General features: G+C 42.1%; 1 protein-coding gene and 1 long non-coding RNA gene across 2 annotated transcripts in view; one reads left to right on the top strand and one right to left on the bottom strand.

Moving 5' to 3' along the window:
- LOC117397766 (matrix metalloproteinase-21-like) overlaps nucleotides 1-15,102 on the top strand; it is a 50,687-nt gene extending 35,585 nt beyond the window's left edge. The window contains exons 5-7 of the mRNA XM_059008768.1: nucleotides 1,163-1,420; nucleotides 10,668-10,840; nucleotides 12,138-15,102. Coding sequence (XP_058864751.1) covers nucleotides 1,163-1,420; nucleotides 10,668-10,840; nucleotides 12,138-12,440 — 734 coding nt within the window. The 3' untranslated portion in view covers nucleotides 12,441-15,102. The remainder of the gene's footprint in view (nucleotides 1-1,162; nucleotides 1,421-10,667; nucleotides 10,841-12,137) is intronic.
- Nucleotides 3,396-10,347, bottom strand: LOC131706873 (uncharacterized). The gene is made up of 3 exons (XR_009310859.1): nucleotides 9,932-10,347; nucleotides 7,740-7,971; nucleotides 3,396-7,373 (listed from the first exon to the last, which is right to left on the bottom strand). It is a non-coding gene; the product is annotated as an uncharacterized LOC131706873 (long non-coding RNA).
- Nucleotides 15,103-26,066: the final 10,964 nt, after the last annotated feature.

The raw sequence follows: 26,066 nt of genomic DNA, 5'->3' as shown, positions 1-26,066 counted from the left end.
CCTGTGCTTTTTAAAAATATATTAATCTCACATATCAGCTCTTTTTCATTTGCCATTTTTGAAAATGTCGCGCATCTTCTGGTGAGGCGGTAAATAGTTGCAAGGTATTTTTGTAATTTCTAGCGAACTACGAACATCAGATTTTTGTATCCAAAAATATGTGTTTGAATATTTGGATATTTGTCCCAGCACTAATTATTATTAATATTAGTATTATTATTTGGTCTTTAGCAGACGCTTGTATCCAAAGCGACTTACAGAGACTAGGGGTACTTCTTTATTTCACCTTTTTATGGAAGAGATTGCATTTAAATTTAGCAGTGGCTCCGGACCTTTTGCCAAAAAGAACAGTTTTATGTGCTAAAATATCATCGAGCAAAAGCTCAACTTGGGTAGCTAAGAAGTATTTTTCCTTTCTTTTTTCCCATTGTTGTGACGACATGTGCGCTAACTCGTTGCTTTGCGAGTAGGAGAATGAACCTGCCCATGCTGAAAATAAAGACGTATAATTAGGTGACAAAAAAACTTGCAGTGAAAATTCATTGTAAGCTCTATTTTCTCTATTAAAATGCCCCTTCTAAATTTCAGGCCGATATTGTGCGCTGATACTTATTATACACACTCCTAGGAATCGTGTAGGAACAGAAAGCATGCATCAGTGGTGCAGTAAGTGCATTTCATTTGGATACAATTCAAACGTTTTCATGGTGTGTTTTTATCATCTACTAATCCACATTGAAGATCTGATAAATCATTTGTTTGGTTTCATTCTTTAGTAGATTTATGACCCATGATATGTAAATAAAAATATCAAAACAAAAGTTATATCAAATTTAATTGGTTCCAGCGGTCCATTGGATATGTGAAAATATCATATCAGTACCAGTGGTGGCAGAGGGCGTGGGTCCAGCAGCAGTAGAATCTTGTATTCTGACTGACAACACGTTTCATATCGTCTCAACGTGTGGGGAGGGAATCTCTTTCACTGATCAGTCATCAAACTCTTTCATAATACACAGAACTTTGATTATCAAAAAGTCAGTATTATCAGTATTCTGATATTGTTGACTTATCCAGCGTAACAAACGTTACATTTCCCTTTCAGACCAAACCGAGGATAAAAGTCTCTGCTTCACAATACTCTCTTCTCTCATTTCCACAGGGGTGTGTGAGGGGCCCTTTGACACTGTTTTTGACTGGGTGTGGAGGAAGACCAATCAGCAGGGGGAGCCAGTGATCCGCTTCAACACCTATTTCTTCAGGAAGGGCTGGTACTGGCTGTATGAGAATCGTAATAACCGCTCGCGCTCCAGGGACCCGCGGGAGGTGCGCTCAGGCTGGCAGGGGATTCCTGTGGAGAGCATCGATGTCTTCATTCACGTCTGGACTCGCTATTGCAATGCTGCATACTTCTTTAAAGGTACCCACACAAAAATATATATTAACATTTTTTAACAGGGGATGTTTTGCTCAATTTCTAAAGCACAGTTTATCATTTATCGTTTACAGTTAACACATTTTCAAACATTAACATGCAATTGCAAAATGTATTACTTCAAATTTATTACAAAACCTAATACTTACATCAATATATCAAAAAATGTTGCATTTAATTCTACAACCAAAATAAAATACACACAAGATCAAACATGAAAACATTATGCAAACTTTAAACTGCTTTGTCCATTTGTATTAGAAAACAATTCAGTGTCACAAATCAGCTTCTAGCTATAGCAGGCATTAATACATGCAGGGCTTACAAAGGTACCACGAAATGTTCCTGTCAGGACAACTGAGGAAGTCAGCACCTCCGCTCACTTTTTTTGAAAGTAACAAAAAAATGCTTATTCACTGCCAAACATGAACTACTTTAGATGTGTAATGACTGCAGTATAGGATACTGATCTTAATGTTAGGGTGTAGGGAGAGGATTATTCATTGTTTTATAAACAATAATATGGTAGCCAATCAGAGTGAAGTGTCACCTTCGGCTCGGGACGCATAACTCCAGTCACAGTCAACTACCACACGGTACAGCCTTCATCGACAGCACTATCACTTCATTAATATTACATTAAAGTGTTCCAGAACACCACAAAAGTTTACAAAAAATGCATTTTGTTACCTTTGCTGTGTCCTGTGTTGTCCGTATTGCAGCGTTTAAACATATTGTCAACTCTTTTGAAATTGTTGGATAATAAATAACTGGGCAATTTACCCATTTCATGTTTCCGGGTTCATGAAACCGGAAGTTTGAGTTGCAGGGTATCTTTACTTCCACCGTCTGAAGGCGTGAATTTTCAAATAAGACGAGGAAGCACATGTCTGCACTCAGCACTTCAACCCACGGCAACCGGGCGAACACGTCTCAAGAGAGGGACCGTGCCCTGCTGGTTTTAGTGGTTTGGGAAAAATGATTGCCAAGTAAGGAATCACCCTTTGACAGGGCAAGAGTTTGACTTGGTGTCAGCCATGTTCGTTGCACCCCCGTTGCTGAAACAACAGACCCACAAGAAACCGACAACACAGATCCCATTGCAAGCATGATGGAGCATGACTACATGAGCAGGCCACCTCCTGGTATGTACAAATTCTGTGTTGTACTGTATTTTGACTATATTACGTTCGATTAAATAACATTTAGTACACTAACACTTTGTTATTCTACATATAGAATGACTGTGTATATGCATGTTACAGAATTTGTTTATCTATCTTTATTTATTTTCACTGTCAGAAGAGTAACTAATTACACCTAGTATGCTGCATAGAATGTGATAAATATAGCATATATTATTAACTTTAAAGTGAGGTGTATGTCTCGTATTTGACTTTAAAAAGCATGTTTTTCTTTCTTTAAATCATAGGTGCACTGAACCCTACACTGGAGGGATAAAGGAGTTGGCAGCCCAAGTTTACAAATTATCTTTAGTTCAGCCACAAATTAATCGTTTTTGTGCATTAGATTTCCGCTAATACACACGCTTCTCATCTGAAGAGGTTTTTACATTTTTTGGGACGCAGTTGAACTATCTGCTACAAAACTGGTCTACTGGTCAAGGGCACAGAACATGGGATTGGTAGCAGTTGAAGAGGATGCAACACCCAGCCCTCAGAGGACACTTCATCTCATTGATGAGTTTTTATTATATAGTTGTCGTGTTGCTGTTGGTCTGAAGGAGAATTCTTGGAGTCTGGAACCAACTCCCCAATAATGTTGTTGAAGCTGACACCCTGGGATCCTTCAAGAAGCTGCATGATGAGATTCTGGGAACAATAAGCTGAATGGCCTCCTCTCGTTTGTAAACTTTCTTATGTTCTTATGAGAAGGTTTTTGCTGACATTTTTAAAGTTAGTGATTCAACTGTCAGCCGTATAATCATCACCTGGGCTAACTACCTGCACTTAGACTTAGGTTCAGTGCCTATGTGGATGTCAAAAGAACAAGTGAAGAGAACGATGCCGGAGACGTTTAGACAATAGTGTCCAAATCTGAGAGTCATTCTGCACTGCACAGAGGTCAGATGTGAGAACCCATCATCACTTGCATTACAGTCAGAGGCTTTCTCTACTTTCAATTGACTGAATGCCATTGTCCCATGCGGAGCAATCCCATTCATCTCAAAACTCTTAGAAAGAAATAACAAGGCTTTCTGGTATTATGGGTCTTTTGGAACCTGGAGATGAATGCATGACAGATAAAGGCTTTCTCATTGAGAAGATGCTGGCTGATGTCAGAGCAAAATTAATAATTCCATCATTTAGACCAATAAAGTTCAGTTCAGCACGGAAGAAACTGAACTAACCCAACTCATTGCTCATCTAAAGATCGTGGTTGAGAGAGCCATAAGGAGAGTGAGAGCACCACAGCTGGGATTCTGCAGTTCCACTGTCTCTAGCAGGCAGCATCAACCAGATTTGGGCAAACTGTTGTTTAATGGTAAACTACTGAGGACCACTAGATTTGAAAGGGGACAAGCCCACATGAAACAACAGTGTTGAAGAACATAGATTTTTTTTTGTATAAATAAAACAAAGTAACTTTTATTGTTATTCTAGTCTCATACATTTCTAATTGTCAAAGCTGATTTGCCTATATTGTATAACAATACACTGTGTATTCCATCAGCATGTTTATCAGTCATGAATAGGCATTTCCCTGTTTACACTCCCCAATCCTATTCTTGTTACTATCTTAGTGTAGGGTTATATTAATTACAATGAGTTTCTGCTACATTTTATTCAGAGGTCAAATGTCTGATAAATAAAAATAAAAAATCAACACGTACATGTAATGCTTAATTGATCAATACACCCTTTACAAAGCATGACATTTTAAAAGTTTTTTTTATTACTAATATTATAATTTTTTTAAAATCCCATTACTTTATCATGGCTTATTTTACAAATGGGAAATGCAAACAATTAGATGAAATTACTTTTACATTACACATGATTACACTACATTATAACTATCAGTGTGGCTTTTAAACCAGACTGAGCTGTTTTAAGGTAGGCATCTAAGTATGTGTTGTAGTAAGATACATCAAGCTTATCCTTCATTACATGACTCTGGGCATCATCTCTAACAACACGGTCTACAGTCAGGTCACTTCTGGTGTCCGTGACAAAGGGGCAGTTTACAAGCAAAAACTGAAAAGCGTGACAACAGATCTCTCGCGCTTTTTTGGTCATGACAGTTCTGCTTCCACGTTTACATGAGAGTTTATTTTAGAGAGAAAATTTAGTCGTCCAAATGCAAACGACCTCATTAATAATAAAATAACGTGAGGGTTTATTTAAATATCACCAAACGCGCTGAAAAGAGATGCTGCGCGATAAAGGATGTCGTTCAAATAATGCACAGGGGTTTACATGAGGCTTTACACGCTAGGCAGAGACTGCGCACAGCAGAACGGGTGCCCACCTCAGCGGGAGCTGGGGTAGGCACCTGCAGTTCTCTTCTTATTGTGTGCCGAAATTCGGCGTGCAACGCAACCACTTCTTGGTGCTGTTGATCAGCGTGGTCCAGCCTTTCCAAAAGGTGGCTGTATTGCCGATCCTGCCTGGCAGCGGTGCCTGCAATCAGACAGTACATCCTTCTGAACTCCAGGCGCATCAGACGATGCTCCTGGATCAGCAGCTACAGCAGCTACAGCGTTCAAACCAACTTTAATTTAAAGAAGACCAGTTGTGAATGGCTTCACAGCTTTTGTTTTACATGTGAATCCTAAGAATAATATGTGTAAAACAAAACATATCGCATATGCGCACACACTTAGCCTGACATACGTAAAATCGCTTGATATCCCCAACCATTTGGTTTGTCACAAATTATTATTAGGATTCACATGTAAAACAGAAGCTGTGAAACAATTCACAACTGGTCTTCTTCACATTAAAGTTGGTTTGGACGCTCTAGCTACTGTGGTTGGGGAGATAAAGCCCTTTTTACGCATGGCTGAGGCTAAGTGTGCGTATGTGCGGTATGTTATTATTTTCCAGAAATTATTATTAGGATTCACATGTAAAACAGAAGCTGTGAAACAATTGGTCTCCTTTAAATTAAAGTTGGTTTGAGCACTCTAGCTTCTGTGGTTGGCGAGATACAGCCATTTTCATTCATGTCGGGTTAGCTTGAGTCGAATATCAAACGAATATCAAACGTCAAGCTAACTTTACCGCGGTAGCATATTTTAGTTTAGAAAAATAAATGATGGCTGGCGCAATTACCATATTGTATTGATGCGGCTGGTATTTCACAGGACCGAAATTGGGACCTCGAGCTTTGAACGCAGGACTGCAGGCGTTTTCTATCCTGCAGGTACAGATATTTCAGTTTCTTGAATTTATCTCGTACCTGCAGTAGCGTTCTATTTATAACAAGTTCAGCCAGAGCACCGGTAATACTAGTGAAAGGTGGCATTTCTTTGGCGAGGTCGATCCAGTTCATCCATGACCCCCAGGTCCGCAATAATGTGGAGGAGGAACGAGTTTCCTCATCCGTCCAGCGGAGCTGGTGTTGCTGCTGTCAGAAGGGGTGGAAGCTTGAAACATCCTGCGGGAAAAAAAGCTACATTATTCGTAGTATTATTATTATGATAATAATGCTGGTCATAATGATCTAGTAGTTCTCATTATTCGTAGTATTATTATTATTGTGGTCATAATGATCTAGTAGTTCTCATGCATCGTTCATAATACACTGAAATTAATACATAATGTTATAAACTGCTGACATCATTGTATTGGTATAAATCAACATCTCTATATACAATTTATATATAATTTAGCCGCTCCTCACCAGGAGAAGCGGATTGATAATAATGGATGGATGGATATTTAACTGATCTGTATTAGTAAGATTGGGATAAGGAAAATCTTATGCTATAGAGGAGGACAGGGTGGAAAGATCGTTCACAGAGAAGAGCGTTCTTTTACTTAGGGGAAGTGGAGGAGGTATCGTGTTATTTCATGAAAGTCTATCGTTAAGTATTTTGCACGACTGTGGAGTTTGTTGCTATGGGACTAATTAGGCTAATTAGCGCGCACTTTACCGTGCTTTACCAAAGCGTAATGACACTTAAGTCACACACTTTTTTTGCCGTGCACTTTTGGAACGAGCACAATCATGCGTCATTTGCACGTGACACGTCATGAATGCACTATAGTAGCGCGATTAAAATTTGCATGTAAACACCGCCACTGTCACACCATACAAGGCCAGTAACAGCCAGCTGTCTTTGAACTTGCAAGTAGTACTTGTTGCCTGACCATCGACAATCTTGATGTATGTTGTGTTCGAAACACTCTCAGACAAAGGGAGGGTATACAGTAGGATCGTACACTTTACCGTCAGGGCTGGCCCCATGATGTGCAGCATCTGGGTGCGCTATCAAACCACAAGGCAGGACATTCACATTTCACATGTCTGCATACTCCTGTAACACTTCTGGCTCAAGTTCAAGCCCCCTTTTCATTGTACTTGTCTGTCGAGTTCCCTTAATAATCCTAGCTGCAGATTGGCTAGAGGATTCTCCCTGAACATGTATCGAGTAGTCTTCTCAATTATTAATGATAATTCGTGAGTTAACTTTATACATTCAAAATGATAGAACTGCTGGCAATCTGGGACAAAATTTAAATAATTGTTGAAACTATATCCAATTAATGGGAGGTGTGGAAACAATGGTGCATCTGGATGCCTGGTATTGTCAGCAGTACTAGTACAGAACCATGAGGAACTGGACTAAATTTGGATTACACCATAATACTTCCAGCCAATCCATGAAGAATTTTTGAAATCTAGGGTTGTAGTCTGACACTGCTGAGGATAGATCCCTCAGATAACACATGATGATCTGGAAGGGGTCCTGAAACATAGAAAACTTGGGTCAGAGAAGCAAAAACATGACTCAGGTGAATGAAATAAGCAATAGCTAGTTGTGGGAAGTTTTAGAAATTGAGAAGCCTTGAACAACATGTTTAATACTAATAGAAATCTTGTCTAACCTGTTCAGTGTTGATTTTACACTACTTGTGCCAGATGTCTTTGCTTTCTCACAACCAGTTTGTCAACAGACTGGATGGATTCCGTAGAAAAGAAAAGTACTTTTTATCTCTTTAATAATGTTTCTTTAGGCTTTCATGCATGTGCACAGTGTGATTTGTAATCCTTGTCCGTTTAGGCTTGTGGATTATAGTTACAGACTCATGGAATGTTATATGCAGTAATTTACCTGTGATCTGGGTCTGTGCCACATTTGATGAGAACCCGTACAACCCACAGCAGGTGGTACACTCTTCATCTTAGTGTGCGGTTTGAAAAAGCAGAGTAGCCCAATGGTTACAGAAAGCATTGCCAGCAGCACAGGAACAGATGAAGCTCTTTAGAATGGTGGGCTTCTTATCCGTCTGCAAGGTGATCTAGAGGTACAGCCATTTTGCAAGTGACTCACAAGCAGACATATCCTAGGCCAGTGAACAGAAAATTATTTTAACCAGGATATTAAAAAATGACAAGTTAACACAAGCTGATAAAATGAAAGAAAATGTACATTATTAAATCGGGTTAGTTAGAAAATCTGCAGCTGCAGTAGATAATAGAGCAGGTAAAGAAGGAAAGCAATGAACTCGAACAGTAACATGAACTGAACTCTGCAGTTTCTGCTGTAACACTAGATCAACCGCGTTTATAGGCATGCCTAGAACAACCATGACCAGTGTAAATATTATAACGAAAGGACAAACAATTGAATACATTCGTAGTTTTATTCAGGAACATTATATAAAGCATCTACACAACCGAAACATTGTAGGAAATGTGGGATTACATGAGCTCGACCCCTTGCAGTCTCTCATCAAAACTTTAACTAGAAATGAAGAGTTTGGGGGTCATCTTTGATCCTGATCTATCACTTGAGACTCATATTAGGGAAGTTACTAAATTATCTTTTTACCATTTGAGAAATATAGCCAAACTTAGACCAATTATTTCTGTATCTGATGCCGAGAGACTAATGCATGGCTTTGTTTCATCTAGAATTGTTATTGTAATGCACTTTTTTCTGGTGTCCCAAAACATGTGGTATCCTGCTTGCAGCTTGTTCAGAATACTGCCACTAGAATTCTGTCTAAAACTAGGAAAAGTGAACATATTACCCCTGTTTTGGCCTCTTTACACTGGCTCCCTATGCCATATAGAATTTTTTTTAAGATTTTGCTGTTCACTTACAAGGCCCTGAATGGATCTGCACCTAGTTATTTGCAGGAGTTACTTGCCTTTCGTATCTTTCAAACCGCACTCTGAGGTCACAGGACACAGGGCTGCCGGTTATTCCCAGGTCAACACAAGCAACACGGGAGGAGGTAGGGATTTTTCTTGTAGAGCTCCTAAATTATGGAATGATCTGCCTTCGTCTGTCAGGGTCGTTTAGTTTTCAAGTCAAGATTAAAAACGCACTTTTATAAAATGGCTTTCTTGTCTTCATGGGTTTTAATGTAACTTTAAAATTGCTGCTTTTGTATTATTATGTGTATACTGTTATTGAAATGGTGTGACTGTGGCAGTTGTATGTGTGACATGCTATACAAATGTATTGTGGTGTGTTCTTTTTTTTCTGCTATGTACTGTACAATGCTTTGTATAAAAAGCGCTATATAAATGCAATAAATTGATAAATAAATACATTTTAACAGAAATGTGTTTATATACAGACACATTAAGGCGTAACCTCAAAAAACTGAAAAAAATAAAATATTTGAAAATAAATTTGTGTATATACAGGTACATCATATACATACAAAACTGTGCAACTGAAACGATGTAAATAAGTATAAAAAAATTAAAAATGAATGGGTTTATATTGCCTACATAACAAAGCGTATATATGCAACCGAAGCTATGCATTTATATACAGACATACTATAAATAAATGACATGAATAAATAAACACTTGAATAGAATGGGCTTCATTTACAATCGTTTACAATGTCTAAGTGCGGCACAAATCACACAGATCCTGCTCTAATTTTTGCAGCTACGCGATTCTTTCTGTGTCAGTGTAATTAGTACATATATATAGGAAAAGTCAGGAAAGCACAGCTCCGTATCTTAAACACACACACCGCAATTTAAATTTAAATTCCAAAAACGGTCAAAATGACCACCTTGGTCGTTCTAGTGTTAAAGCAGTAACCTCAAGTGTGTGGGACTGCTCATTCTTTCTGTAGCACCTAGCTCTCACTACCACAGCTTGGTTCACAATGTTAGAGATTACACACACACACACACACGCAGGAGAAAATACATAAAATCATATTAATAACATGACTCACTTAAAATGGCAACCTATTTTTATTTATGTGACATGTCAGTTAATAGTTTTGCTAAATTGTACTTTTAAAATATACAAACTTAAATGACACTCACCTTCATAGTTAAAAATATACTCTTCAAAGAAGCATTTGTATCCCTTGTCCAGCTTTGAATGTTTGGTCTTGGAATGTTTGCTTACGAGCTCGGCCAGAAGTGTCTAACTTTGGAAGAGGGATCAGAGGTTCAAAAATCAGCGATCCATGGATGATGTTAAAAAAAACAGGCAACAGCAGAAATATCCCTGCGCACAAGCTCCCTGATCCTGGACGCTGTTTCACTCTGCAAGTTGAGGCAGACAGATTTCAAAATTCTGCCAGAAAAAAAGCCTTCTCTTCTAAGGATCACAGTGTATCCAGATCGCGCTCCCTCCTGCAACAAAATCATCTTTTTTCCTGGCAAACATTCCCATGTAAAAGTTGAAAAAAGTAATTCCCTAGTTAATTTACCTATGATGCGTGAATAAAAAATAAATATAAACTATCAGGAATATGTTGAAAAAAATACTGAGATGTGAACAACACAGGATACAGCAAAGGTAAAGTAACACGTTTCTAGTAAACACTGCAGGGGGGTCTGTAACAATTTAATTTATTATCAAACAATGCAGAAATCATGCACCCACCATGGGTAAAGTTTACTTGAATTTCGATATTTGTAAGCATGTGAGTGAGATTGTTAGCTGAGTTCAATATACATCATATTCATTGATATAAGAGGTATGACAAAAGTGACAAAGTAAACAAAATGACTTGTGGAGCTCCTTCCCCTAATGGCAGGGTGTCCTTGGCAGGCACGCAGTACTGGCGCTATGACAGTGAGAACGACCAGGCTTACACTGAGGACCCACAAGGGCACCGATACCCCCGCAGGATCTCACAGGGCTTCCCTGGCATCAGCGGCCCCGTCGACACAGCTTTCTTCCACAGGCGAGATCACTGCATCTACTTCTTCAGAGGACACATGGTGAGCTTGTCATGGAATTGATTTTGTTTCACTTCAGAACTTCAGTAGTTTTTATTCAATTTGAAACAATAGTTCTTTTGAAATTGCTGTTTTGCTTCATAGCTCCCTAATGAAGTGATCTCTCAGGTTTGACAACATTTATGTTTCCAGCCCAATAAACTCCAGCAATCTAAACATGCCTAGGGCTGTACTAGTGTTATTCAATATAAATTCAATTGGACAACAATTTAAGAACCAGCGGGTCTGTTTCACAGCTCAGATAACCAGAACGTAAACACATCAAGTACAACAGCAAGCATTTAACTCAGCATTGCAGAGTAAAGATATAGCTAAATAATAAATAATTGGGAACTGCAAGTCTACACTCCTATTTAAACCATGTTACACCTTGTTGTTTTCCTTGTAAACCATTAATTATTAACATCGTAACCCTAGCCTAACCCTGTTTGGTTTTCATTTGCCATACATGCCCCACACTTAAACCATGTCCAGCTCATGTTCTTATAAATCCATTTTATTTCAATGTCTTGTCCTTTTTGGCACACAAACATATGTACTGAAGGAACATTATTGGTTGGTTTCCCAGACTGATTAGCAGTAATCTTGGACTAGCCAATAGTAAATTGGGTAAGGTAGTCCACGGTTAGTGCAAATCAGGGCCCTGCTTGTACAAATTATTTTGGAATCCCCAGGGAAGAATGAGCAATGACAGCACAGCAATGTGCAATGACAGCATTGGAATGAGCAATGACAGCACAGCAATGAGCAGTGACAGCACAGCAACGATCAATGACAGCACAGCAACGATCAATGACAGCACTGGAATGAGCAATGACAGCACAGCAACGAGCAATGACAGCACTGGAATGAGCAATGACAGCACAGCAATGAGCAGTGACAGCACATTGGAACGAGCAATGACAGCACAGCAATGAGCAATGACAGCACATTGAAGGAACTGAATTGAATTAGGCTAGAACAAAGAAGAATTAGAGGGGACTTGATTGAAGTTGACAAAATCATCTCTAACCAAAACTTTAAGTGCAGCACAGAAACCAGAACCAGAGGACACAGTTGGAAATTAAGTGGAGACTTAGGACAAAGGGTAGGAAACACTTATTTACACAGTGGTGAGGGTATGGAATTGGTTACCTAGCCATGATGTTGATGCTAGTATTCTTTAAGACCCAACTTGACAAAGTTTTGAGGTCAATGAGCTACTAGGAACCGGAGGACCATTGATGGGCTGAATGGACTCGTTGGTAGATTTTCTTATGTTCTTATGACTTTCTTCCAGGTTACAGTGTTCAATGTCAGCAGTAACCAGAGGCTTGAGGGCTTCCCCAGGCGGATCCTGGAGGTTTTCCCAGCGAGTGTCCCTGGTGACCACCCCATTGCACACCTGGACGCTGCATACTACTCCTACAGCCACCAGGCCCTCTTCTTACTCAAAGGGCTGTTCTTCTGGCAGGTGGCAGGGGCTCAGGACAGAAGCAGGGACCCCTCCCTGCCCCACAACGCCCTGCTGCCCCACAGGAGAGTGGCCGAACAGTGGCGTGATATCTGTGACGTCCACTCCAGCATACTGACCTATAAATGAGCATTGCTTTGAAAAGCGTACATTATCAGCCTGATTTTCAAAAGGGGCAGAGGGAAAAACAGGTCGCAAAACACCTTTGCGACACAGAGAGGTGGCAAAATCTATTTTCAAAAGTTGTATAAGTCAGAGGTGCAATTGAATTTTAGGCTTTGCTCTTTTTTGAAAATACACTTGCATTACAGCTTGTTAAGCAAATGAAATTCATAATTGGTTAAATTTTGCAAATAACGCCTTGTTTTCAAAAGGTAAAAAACACTGATGAGCCCACTTTATACACCAAAATACACTCGCTAATTAAGACATACCCCCTCTCGTGTCTTATTTAAACTGCGACCGCTGACAGGGCTACTGCACTGTAATCTACAATGTAGGATATCGAAGCGCGGCCAATTCTTCAACTGCAGCATGAGACGGAAGGGAGGGAGAAAAAATGACCCTACGGTAAACCCAGAATATTTCGTCCCCATCAGACATTTCTAGATCTAACTGTGAAACATGTTATGCATAGATACAAATTGGAGGCACTATAACAGAGCATTGTGATCTGCTTAAGTCTGATTTAGAATCACAAACAGCCCCAGTCACGCCATGCCTGTACCTGTAAAGGTTACAGTAGCCATTCATTTTCAGGCAACGGGTGCCATCCAGACAACAGCTGGGGAGTGCCCCACCCACTCAAAACCTATCCATTCTAAAAAAACGTCTATTCCCTGAGCTGAAGAAAAAACCTCCGGCCCCTCTGCTTCCATTGAATTTCTGCGAATTAACCTCGACTCCAACTCTTACAAAGCCTCATTCATCGTTCATTTCATTTTTTACCGGAAGCCCTGCGCTCAAAACATGAGCGCTTGTCTCTTCTTGGGCATCTAAACTATGCAATGAGAATCATTCCGCAGGGTTGTTCTTTCATTTTCTATTTGCTGCAGCTCACTTCTTCTGCAAACTCACTTTAGGATTCCATTATCCTAGACTGTTTCTGCTCTGAATTACTCCTCTGGAAACTCCTCCTAATCGAGTGGAACGGCATTACTTTTTTTTTCGACAATTGCTTGCTTTCCCCCGAAGATGTTCAGCTTTTTACAGACGCCTCCCCGTCTTACGGCTTCGGAGGCTGTTTCAGAGGAAGATGGTTTGCAGCTCCTTGGCCCCAGGAGTTTAATTCTATGCCCCCATTTTGATCAGTCAATTGCTCTTTTTGAAATGTATATGATCACTGTAGCTGTTTTTCTGTGGGGCGCCGAATGGTCAAAAAAGTCCATATTAATTAATTTAGATAACTCCGCTGCAGTTCACTTTATTAATAAGCGTTGTTCATCTTCTCCACAAATTATGAAAATTCTACAAACATGTTCCAGGTCATTTAAATAATATTGCTGACTCCCTCTCTTGTTTTTGATTTTTTGAGATTCAGACTCTTAGCTCCAGAAGCCGATCCTCTCCCCACTCTGACCCCTACCTATTCAGAACATATTTTTCTGTAAATCACCCAATACATCCCCTCATCCTTAAAGCCCAGGAAACTTTGCTTCACGGTATCTCACCACACACCCTTGACTGGTCTATCTGGTCCTGTTTTAAAAACGTCCACACTACCTTCAATGTTCCATTTCCCTCTTACTTCCTTTGAAACAGTCACAAAAAAGTGTCTTCCATCAAAGTAGGTGCTTCAGCCATTCAGTTTTTCATAACCTCGGTGCTCCCAGCCATATTCTCACTAACTCTCAACTCTCCTTACTCCTCAAAGGGCTCCAGCGCTCCGAAGCGCCTTCCTCCCTCTTTGGTTTGCCTATCACGTCAGATATTCTTTCTCGTGTATCTTCATTCTCAGAGCCGGGTACTTCTCTGCTTCACTCAATAAAAATCTCGAAGCTCTTTTTCTACTGGCTGTTTTGGAGTTTTAAGGTGCTCCGAGTTGACAGTCTCTTCTCATTCCTTCATTCCCTCTTTCACCCTTGCATTAACGACCTGTCCATTCTCTCTTCAGACACAATTTCTTTTAACATAAAAAGAAGTAAAACTGACCAAGAAAGCAAAAGCACTCTCGTCTTTTACTTCAAATTGAATCCTCACCTAAGTCCCTATGAATCCCTTCTCTCCTTCCCCTATCTCCGAACTATTCAGGGAGCCTCAAGTATGGACCCCCCCCCCCTTTTTTTGAACGAAAAGAAAACTATCGTCACTCGCAACTGGTTTATTTACCATCTTCGTCAGATTCTGACCAGGTGTGGATTCCCAGCAGACAAATATTCAGGCCATTCATTCAGAATCGGAGCAGCCTCTTCAGCTTCCCGCCAAAGAGTCCCCGACCACCTAATTAAACAGCTAGGGTGGTGGTCGTCCAAGGCATATTGGCTATACATCAGGACTAACACAGCAGATCTCAGAAAAGCACTTAATTCACTCTGGCCCTAGTTTCAGAGCGCCTTTTTTGGTGGGGGAGAGCTGCCTTGCAGCCAATCAGACCTACAGCTGGTATCAATCAGTAATCCATCTCACTCTACTCCTTATCTGCGGCATTGAGACTTATCTGGATATTATTTTGGGGGTCTCCTGCCTCGTCTGATGGCCAGGCATGAGATCTTCAATCCAGATAGGTGAAATGCCAAATTCGTTTTGTTTCATTCCTCGCATACTGCATCAATAAAATTTTGTTTTTACCTAATCAGTAGCGTTGTGGGGTTTGTCCTGAACTACTGAACTCTGAATTACTGTAGTAACCAAGCAGCAGACACAACCACATGGCTCAAGGACATGAAGAACCAATTAAGCTGAAAACTAAGTTTTACAATGTATGTATTACTCTGTAAGAAAATGTACTATTTCAGTTGTAACAGTTGAACACCTACAGACTATAATAAAAATGACTTTGACAAGCAGTTTTCTCAATGTTACCTCAATAAGACACTAGACAAAATATTAAACAGAAGCCTTTTTTTAATTAAGTCATACAATGTAACATTTGATAGTAAAAATCATTGTCTGTTTAGATAACTAGCCTGCACTTAAAAAATTATAATTGAGTTATCCAAACTGTATTGGGCTGTGTTGAATTGTGAGGTTGATGAGAATATTGTGTTAAGTATACGGCTGTAGGCCTACAGGATAGTATAACTTGGCAATCAGTGTCTTAGAACGCTAGTCGTTCTAAGCGCCAGCCGTCGAAGGGCCACACGTCCAAGGGCAGTCCGAGCTGTGGCAGTCCGAGCTGTGGCAGTCCGAGCGATGACAGGTGGATCGAGGACTTTATCCAAACCTCTCCCAGTGGCTACTAGAGGTCTCATTCCTACTCTGACACCAAGTGTCTGGATCCCCTGGACAAAGCGTGCTCACTTGTTCGCCCCTCCTAGAATGAACACTGGTAAGTACTTGCTTCAGATACTAACTCCCTCTCACCCTGTACTGCCTGCTACAAACTGTAAATTCTCCTTCCTAAATTGCCGTTCTTTGACTAACAAATCTCTGCTTCTCAACAAACTTATAACTGATACTAATCTTGATCTTTCTGCCTAGCAGAAACCTGGCACTCTGTAAATTATAAGCACTCACTACATCTATTCACCCCAAATGGCTACTCGCTCTTTGACAAGCCACACCTCACGGGTAGAGGTGAGGGCACTGCTGTTATTGCTAACTCTGTTCTTGCCACCTCAGCTCTCTCTATGCCAGCCTTCTCTTCCTTTGAGCATCTCGCTGTCAAGCTCCCCTCGCCCATGTCGCTCATCCTTGCTGTTATCTATCATCCACCAAAGAATAACTCTGCTTTTATTGCTGAGTTCTCGCAATTCCTCTCTCTAATCTGCACTTCAACTGACAAAATGCTACTCCTAGGTGTTTTAAACATCCATGTCGATTTGCCTTCTTCCCCTCTAGTGACCGACTTTGTCACACTCCTGGACTGTCTTGGACTCTCTCAATCTGTCAATGTTCCCATTTACACCCGTGGACATACCCTGGATCTGCTCATCACCAGGGGTCTTGATATCTCCAATCTCTCAGTCACGGATATCTCTCTCTCTCTGACCATTTCTTAATCACTGCCAATATTAATCTTCCCGCACCTTCAGCTACTACTGATACTGTTATTTCCTTCCGTCCCAAAAATCTGCTAAATCCTATAATACTCTCGGAACGTGTCTCTTCTTCCCCTCTGATTGGTACTCTCTCGTCTTTGGTCGATGATGCGGTGTCCCTCTACAATGTCACTCTCACTCAGATCATCGACACAGTTGCCCAGCTTGCAACCAGAACAGTGAAGAAACATTGCAACTGTCCATGGTATACCATGGAACTTCGACTGCTTAAGTCTGCCTGCCGCAGGTCTGAGCGCAAATGGAGGTCGTCTGGACTAACAGTTCACAGAGAGATTTGGACCGATCCCCTCAGTAGCTACTGGGCGTGCGCTTGCTGCTGCCAGGGTGAAGTACTTCTCAGAAATCATATCCATGGGACACGGTAAACCAAATATTCTCTTCAAAATCATTGATCAAATCCTGCATCCAGTCATCGATAAATCTACCTCCCATTCATCCTCCTCTCTTACCATGATTTCTCCTCTATCTTTCGGAACAAAATCGACACCATTTATTCTACGCTCTCCTGCCACAAATCCACTATAGTACTTGACCACCTTGTCTCCCCTCCGATTGCCCCTCCTGCTCTCTCTTCCTTTCCATTACTGATGTCTCCAGCCTATTGTTGAAATCAACTACTGCCACGTGCCCCTTGGACCCCTGGCCAACAAATCTCATCCATTCTCTGTTCTTCTGACCTTGCTCCTTCCATTATGCACACTCTCAACCTGTCCCTGGTCTCAGGCCTGGTTCCTGCTGCTCTCAAGACTGCCCGAGTAACGCCCTTGACCCGGTTGTCTTATCCAACTTCCGTCCCATATCCAATCTTTCTTTTCTCTCCAAAACTCTTGAAAAATCTGCGTGAATCTCTGCAGTCTGGCTTCTGGCTGCATCACAGTACCAAAACTGCTCTGCTCCGGATTGTAAATGATCTCCTGCTCAATGCTGATGCTGTTGCTCCCTCTGTCCTTGTCCTCCTTGACCTAACTGCTGCTTCTGATACTATAGATCAGTGGTTTTCAACCTGTGGTACGCGTACCTTTACTGGTACGTGACAGGCTTGCCACTGGTATGCATTGACAGTTCTTTTATGACATATGATTCCTCAAAACACAATGCTCCCTCAATTGCACCATCGTAATGTATCAATCTGTTTGTACCGTTGAATCACAGAGAAATTAAAAATTATGATGCAGGGCTCCAGACTGCGACTAAAATGGTTACAAATGCAAAAACCCCCCCCCAAAAAAACACATTTTGACAACTTTTTTAGGGGTTACAGACACAAAAATGCTGCATCTCCCTTTAAAAGCAAGTGTCAATATTTACCAATGCAACATGACGTCGGTCTGTATATAAAAAAAACGCATATCACATGTCTTAATAAACTGAAGTGCGATAAGGACGGTAACAGTTTGATCGAATAAAAATGCTTGTAAGTGCAGAGAGGTATATTAACATCAGCAGAATATGGAACCCCGGTTTCTTGCAACAGTTCTGTTGTGTAAAAAAAGTAGCTTAAAATGAATAGTTTTATTTAAGAAACGTAGAACAAGAACAGCAACAAATACAAATACACTTAAGGTTTGTGTAGTGCACACGTGCCATTAACAAAATGCCCTGGAAACATACAAATAAAGAAAATAATTAATGAAGGGCTGTAATGCAGGAAAAAGTGCAAGAATTAAACAAACAAGGAAGTGCAAAGGTTACCGTACCAAGCTGAAAAAAGTTATCTTTACGAACTCCAATAAAGCAATATTATCTTTCGCCAGTCAAATCGTAGAGTTCCTAAATAAGGTTTTGAGTCAAGATGTCTGTTGCGTCTTGCATTCCAGGTATAATAGACTTTGTTACATTGTTTACAATCAACAGTTTAAGTCTGATTTAATTGCACAAGATTCCAGATGAGGTGATAATATCTCTTCAGCCAAAGAAGCAGGCACAGTAATTTAAGAGTACCGTTACCATTATGTAAAACAGTATGTAGAGTGAGTTTTGTACTAAAGCAGGGTCAGCTGTTGCAGGAAAAACAAAGTTTACTTCTCAAACTGACCATTTAAAAAATGTGACAGTAGCACACAAGGAAACACTTGGGACTGTAATTAGGAATTGTACTGTGCACTGCAGCTTACTTGATTGCAGTAAAAAAAACAAAAACACCATTTAGCTCTAACATTGTGCTAATGAAAATATCTGACAATATGCTTGCTGTGGTGTATTTAATATCATAAATATAGCAGAACAAACTCACTGCAATTTAAACTGGTTTTTACTGAAGAATAAACGGTATGTAAATGATAAGAGCTCTCTGTGTTACATGCTGTCAGATCAGGATGCCACTATAACACTGAGCATGGCAGCTGCAGCATGCTGCCTCCATATTACTGTACAACTGTACACAAGGTGCGGTCACCAATTCCATACACAATACTTGCAAAATATAAACATGCAGAGTTCATGAATGGCTTAACCATTCAGCAGAATGAGGCAACAAACAAGCGAGTACAGACACAAACCTGGCTGTAATGGGTAAGTCTCGGTTTTACAACAGCAGTTTAAGATTGCACATAGTTACTGGTACACCTGGTGGCTTGCCCAGTTGCACTGGCTACCTGTAAAGTTCAGGATTACTTTAAAAATTCTCCTGCTTGCCTACAAGGCCCTTCATCACACAGGTCCAGAGTATCTCTCCAACCTGCTGACCCGCTATGACCCTGCACGCAAGCTGAGGTCCTCTGACTCAGGCTTGCTTGTTATACCCAAGCAAAAGAGCACCACACTCAGAGAGCGCTCTTTTAGCTTCATGGCCCCGACTCTCTGGAACTCTCTCCCAGCTTTAGTGCGTGCAGCTCCCACAATCGCTCACTTCAAATAAACTCTCAAGACTTGTTCTCTCTTGCTTTCAATGTTGTCTAAATTGCTATTTCAGTTTTTTCACTCCATCTTATTTGTATGACACACTCATCCACAATGTTTAAAATTCACATCGTAGCCTTTTATTTAATGTATTATGCCTGTATTTAATGTATTTGCATTGTGTTTTACTGTTTGTATTTAATGTACTATGCCCTGTATTTCACTGTATTTAATGTATCATGCATTGTTCCTCACTATCTTGTAAAGTGCTTTGTGATGGTGGTCCACTATGAAAGGTGCTATATAAATAATTATTGATTGATTGATTGATTCACAAATACATATTACATGTATGACAATTGTTTCTGTTGTAATCACAGCCATTACCATCTTATAGACCTCATTTTTGTATTTGTATAAACTTCATACACATAGTGTTGCGTGGCTTCCTGAGCATGTCTGCATTCATGCAACTAAATAAATAATCTTTCAATTATTTGTGCATAAAGTTTGTTATTAGCAGCAGCAGAGCAAAAGCAATGGTAGTTGATTTGACTTTTTAAAACTGGTTAAACTAAAAGGCAGATAAAACGAGATGTAGGTTAATGATGGGATGTAGGTTAATGATTTTTTGTGGTGTGTTGCTGTGGCAATGTGCCCCGCCCCTGTGTGCAATTGTGTGTTATGTGTTGTATGTTGCGTGCGTGTGTAAATGTTGGTGTATAGTCATTGGTACACGGGATATAAACGGGTCTGTGTTTCACGTGTATTTAAAAAGTGTAGATTTATATTTAGGCATGAGGAGGGCACAAATCACTTCACGTGCTGGTTAAATGTAATATGTGAGCACGGGGTTGCACAGAATTAATTCACGTGCTGGGATTCAAGTGAATAATTAATTAGTAATTGAATCCCAGCACAACAGTATATATAGATGCACATTTCTTTCACTCAGGGTTGGGTGTTCGGTGAGTGGAGAACGGGAGAGAGAGAAGGTAACGTAAATAGAAAAGAACGTAAATATTGTTATCTGCTCACCGTGTTTGTTTGTCTGTCTAGTCCGTTTTGTTTGTCTTTTTATTTTGGCGTGTAGTGCCGTGTCCCGTGTTTTTGTGTTTAAAACCTTTTATTTTCTGTTCTGTTTATTAAATGCTGAGCGAAAGCATTCGCTCAGCTGCACCAAACCCCAAATCTCTGTCTGTTTATTTCCTGCATCTGGTCTGACGCCACCCACTCTGGCCGTCTTTGTGACACGTGGTGTCCTGCGTGGGATCTACAGCGCCTCCAGGACTCAGGCCAGAGCAGGAACCGCATTTTTGGATTTAAAAAAAAAAAAAAAAAAAAGAAGAGGGAAAAAAAAAAATGGCAGAAGACGTCATCAAAGTGCGGGACTGGATCCTAGAAAATGCTGGGCTGGAGGCCCACTCTATACCAGTAGCCATCCGGTTCCTGCAGTTGATGGACAGGGAGAGATGGGAGGCATATGCAAGGGAGCAGACCGTAAGCACCTGGGAGGAAGGTGTGGGGTTGGTCCTCAGCTACCTGGAGGCAGTTATAACTACAACAGCCCAGGTAGCAGGTCCACCAGCAGAGGAAGAATGCCTGCTGTCCCCGTCTCCACCAGCAGAGGAAGAATGCCTGCTGGTTTTGCCCCCACAGCCCAAGCGGGAGGAGCCAGAGCGTCCACAGCCCGAGCGGGAGGAGCCTGAGCGTCCACAGCCCAAGCGGGAGGAGCCCGAACGTCCTACGCCTGAGTGGGAGGAGCCCGAACGTCCTACGTCTGAGTGGGAGGAGCCCGAACGTCCTACGCCTGAGTGGGGGGAGCCCGAACGTCCACAGCCCAAGAGGGGGGAGTCGGTGCGTCCACAGCCCAAGAGGGGGGAGTCGGTGCGTCCACAGCCCAAAAGGGGGGAGTCGGTGCGTCCACAGCCCAAAAGGGAGGAGTCGGTGCGTCCACAGCCCAAAAGGGAGGAGTCGGTGCGTCCACAGCCCAAAAGGGAGGAGTCGGTGCGTCCACAGCCCGAAGAGAGGGAAGTCGGGGCTTCCACAGCCCTAGGACCCAAGCTGCCAGCAGAGGGAGAATACCTGTTGGTTCACCTGCTGCTGCCATCCCGAGAGCTAAAGGGGGAGGAGCCATCGCTGCCGTCCCAAGAGCCAGAAGGGGAGGAGTTACAGGCGCAACCCCCTGAATTTTTCTGGGGGGGAGAAGGGCAGGATGCTGGTGTCCCCCAGCAGCCTCTATTTATGCTGCTGAAGGGAGCACGGCGCACACCAGCCCAGCCGCCACAGCCTCCCTCTGAGTGGCCAGCATCAGCCCCATGGCCTCTGCCTCCACCGCAAGGAGCAGAGCAGCAGGAGCTGCCTCTGCCTCCGCCACCTCCACCGCTTCCTCCACTAGGAGCAGAGGAGCAGGAGCTGCCTCTGCCTCCACCACCTCCAGGAGCAGAGGAGCAGGAGCTGCCTCTGCCTCCACCACCTCCAGGAGCAGAGGAGCAGGAGCTGCCTCTGCCTCCACCACCGCCAGGAGCAGAGGAGCAGGAGCTGCCTCTGCCTCCACCACCGCAAGGAGCAGAGCAGCAGAAGCTGCCTCTGCCACTAGGAGCAGAGGAGCAGGAGCTGCCTCTGCCTCCGCCACTGCCAGAAGCAGAACAGCAGGAGCTGTCTCTGCTTCCCGTACCTCCACCACAGGGAGTACGGTGGCCGGAGCCCCAGAAAGGGGAGCTGTCGGCCACGAAGAAGGGGGAGGAGGTCTGGAGACCACCAACCCCAGCAGCAGTTTCGCTGCCGGAGATCGTGGGGGAGATACGGAGACCTGCTCCCACTGCAGCAGTTTCGCTGCCGGAGATCGTGGGGGAGGTCCGGAGACCTGCTCCCACTGCAGCTTCTTTGCTGCTGGAAGTACTGTGGTCGGAGCCCCACCAAAGGGAGCTACCGGCTACAAAGACAGGGGGAGAGGTCAGGAGACCACTTTCCCCAGCAGCAGTTTCGCTGCAGGAATGGACCAGCATGCTGTCAGCCGTGCCACTACCGGCAGGGGTGCTGACAGCATGGCCAGCCAGGGGCCCACTGAAGCCTCCCTTCCCAGCCCGAGACTTTGTCCTGGACTGCTGGGTTTTTAAGGGGGGAGGTGGCCGTTGAGGCCATGTGTGCTGCGCACAAGGGGGGGTATATGTGGCAGTGTGCCCCGCCCCTGTGTGCAATTGTGTGTTATGTGTTGTATGTTGCGTGCGTGTGTAAATGTTGGTGTATAGTCATTGGTACACGGGATATAAACGGGTCTGTGTTTCACGTGTATTTAAAAAGTGTAGATTTATATTTAGGCACGAGGAGGGCACAAATCACTTCACGTGCTGGTTAAATGTAATATGTGAGCACGGGGTTGCACAGAATTAATTCACGTGCTGGGATTCAAGTGAATAATTAATTAGTAATTGAATCCCAGCACAACAGTATATATAGATGCACATTTCTTTCACTCAGGGTTGGGTGTTCGGTGAGTGGAGAACGGGAGAGAGAGAAGGAGTAACGTAAATAGAAAAGAACGTAAATATTGTTATCTGCTCACCATGTTTGTTTGTCTGTCTAGTCCGTTTTGTTTGTCTTTTTATTTTGGCGTGTAGTGCCGTGTCCCGTGTTTTTGTGTTTAAAACCTTTTATTTTCTGTTCTGTTTATTAAATGCTGAGCGAAAGCATTCGCTCAGCTGCACCAAACCCCAAATCTCTGTCTGTTTATTTCCTGCATCTGGTCTGACGCCACCCACTCCGGCCGTCTTTGTGACAGTTGCTTACTCCGGGGGGGATCATTTTTCATAGGCCAATCTATTCAGCGTGACTGCGGACTGTTTGTGATTCTAAATCAGACTTAAGCAGATCACAGCTCTGTTATAGGGGCTATATCCAATCTGTATCTACGCATAACTTGTTTTAGAGTTAGATCTAGAAATGTCTGACGGGGACGAAATATTCTGGGTTTAGTGTAGGACTGATTTTTCCCACTCCCTTCCCTCTCGTGCTGCAGTGGAAGAATTGGCCGCGCTTCGATATCCTACATTGTAGATTACAGCTCAGTAGCCCTGTCAGCAGTCTCAGTTTAAATAAGACACGAGAGGGGGCATGTCTTAATTAACGAGTGTAGTTTGGTGTTTTACACCTTTTGAAAATAAGGCGTTATTTGCAAAATAGAACCAATTATGAGTTTCAATTGCTTAACAAGCTGTAATGAAAGTGTATTTTCAAAAAAGCACAAAGCCTAAAATTCCATTGCGCCACTGACTTATACAAAAATACATTTTGCCTCCTCTCTGTGTCGCAAAGGTGTTTTGTGACTTGTTTTTCATTCTGCCCGTTTTGAAAATTAGGCTGTGCGGCAAAATGGTTTGCAGTGCGCAGGTGTAGAGGTGATGCATTGCTCAGGAATGATTTGAAACAACACAGTTCACAGTTATACAGCTCTTTATTTGGTTGGGTTGCTTGTTTTGCAACCTGAAATAATAATACCTGGCTCTACACAACAATGTGTATTGCGCAGGTAAACCACGGGGTTCAGTACTGAAATAATAATAGACAGTAAAAAAGACACACACAAAAACAACAAGGTCACAAGTCCAGAGTGAGTGCTCTCAGTGAAAGTGGTGATTTACAGGTTTATACGTGCACAATGGTGAAGTGCAGTCCGTGTTTAATTGCTGGCTGTTTAGCTACAGCTCCCGGATATTAGCCTTCTATAAACGACAAACGTAACAGTTTAATAGAGAAACAAAACAACAAACAAAAACTCATGGTTTCTTTATAACACAGTACTCCTTCACTGGTCCTTTTATAACCATAACAAAGGAACAGATTGCCTTGCCACATCCCGATATACCCTCAGTCATGCCCCCTTTGGCAGCGAGTGCAATCACATATCCTCCAATCCATGACTGACCCCACACCTACCGCATTAAGGCGATGATTTCTGGTATTGTGACTCTGCCCCCTTTCTGGATGGCTGACTTCCAACTGACCCTGGAATGAACTGTCAAACCATCCAGTCCGGGGCACAATATTCCTGTTATAAGTGCTCTCACAGGTCGGTCGGGAGACTTATGACGTGGATTAATTCGCTCTTTGACACATATCCCACTGCTCAGAGTGGAGCCGAAGGAACACTTGGCTGAATCATAGGCGGGGGGACTAAGTTAGTTTTTTTAATTCTGCAGTTGATTTACCTACTAAAAAATAAAAATAAATCAGACAGACATCTAATTCAGCGGATTTACAACTTGAACTCTATGTTGATAATAAATAAATAGCTATGAACACACTGAAACCTCTTCAGTACAGACAGCACAAATACTGGACATTGATCTAGCAATCGATGTCAGTTGAAATAAGCACTTAAAGCTCCAATATAGCAAATAGGTTTTTTTCCAACTATTAAGACTTTTTTTTTTTTAAACTAAGCCAGTATTTCAATTACTGCAGCACAGTTTCCCTTCAATAAAACTTACAGTTTGTAGCGTCTGCCATGGTTAGGGCAGGGGTAATTTAAAGTTGAATACCCTTTCAAATGTAGTCAAATACACCCCAAAAAGTACGCCACCCCTTGTTTATGTAGAGAGGTACGTCTAAGTCGTGACCAAGATATTGGTTCCTTCACATAAGCCCCTTCAATTATATGAAAGTCAATAGTTACAAGTGCAGTTTAAAATGGCCTTTTTCAAAGTAGTTTTATAATAAAGTACAACAAGAGCACCACAGGACTCTAATGTATCAGAAGAAAGTTAGAATTAGAGAGTTAGAATTAGAGTGTGGAAGCGACACTGTGGGAGAAGTACGAGTGTACAATGCAGGTAGAAGCAGTTGAAAGCAGGCTGACAGCTGCAGAAGCTAAACTAAATTTCCAAAAAAAAAACAAAAAAAAACCATGGTCTTCAAGCCAGTAATCTGTGACAACTGCATGATGTGGGAAATCCGAGAAAACCAAACAGAGCTCAACCAAGTGTGTGTAAAGTGCTGCACGATCCAGGACTTGCTTCAACGAGTAAGTCTGTTAGAAATGGAGCTGGAGGAAATGAGACAGCAACAGGAGCTTGAGGAGCTGGCACACCCACAATTCATGGAAGTCTGCACCCCTAGCAGACTGAAAGCCACCAGGGAGATGCAAGAGAGTCGAAACAGCTGGGTTCAGATAGGCAGAAGCAGGGAATAAAAGAAACTTCGTCAAACACAACCACCAGAAATCCAGACATCCAACAAATTTGAGCCACTTCAACATTTCGATGACCAAAACTAACATCAAGAGAATGAAAGAAACAACACCCAGGACACTATAAACAGTGCTGACCAGGCAGCAAAAAGAAGGGAGGTCATGATTGTTGGGGACTCCATATTGAGAAACACAGCAAGTTCAGTTCGCAGTTTGGACCCCCTTACTACAACAGTGTGCTGCCTTCCAGGAGCCTGTGTCAAGCACATCACTGAGAATGTGGACAGATTCCTACAGATGTCAGGACTGCCCAGTCCCTGACCACATTCCGGCGCCTCCTTAAGACTCACCTCTTCAAACAGCACCTGTAGAACTCCTCTGTTGTATCCTGGGACACTATCACCCTTCATTTAAATATGCTTTATTTTGCTCTTATCTGCCCCCTATTTTACTGCATTTAATCCTGTACCTCAGAATATTGTAATCTGCCAAGTGTTTAATCTGTAGTAT

Source organism: Acipenser ruthenus, chromosome 37 (genome assembly GCF_902713425.1).
Source record: "Acipenser ruthenus chromosome 37, fAciRut3.2 maternal haplotype, whole genome shotgun sequence".
Classification (NCBI taxonomy): Eukaryota; Metazoa; Chordata; class Actinopteri; order Acipenseriformes; family Acipenseridae; genus Acipenser; species Acipenser ruthenus.
Note: the sequence above shows the minus strand (reverse complement) of the source record. Positions and strands in the feature narration are given on the sequence as shown.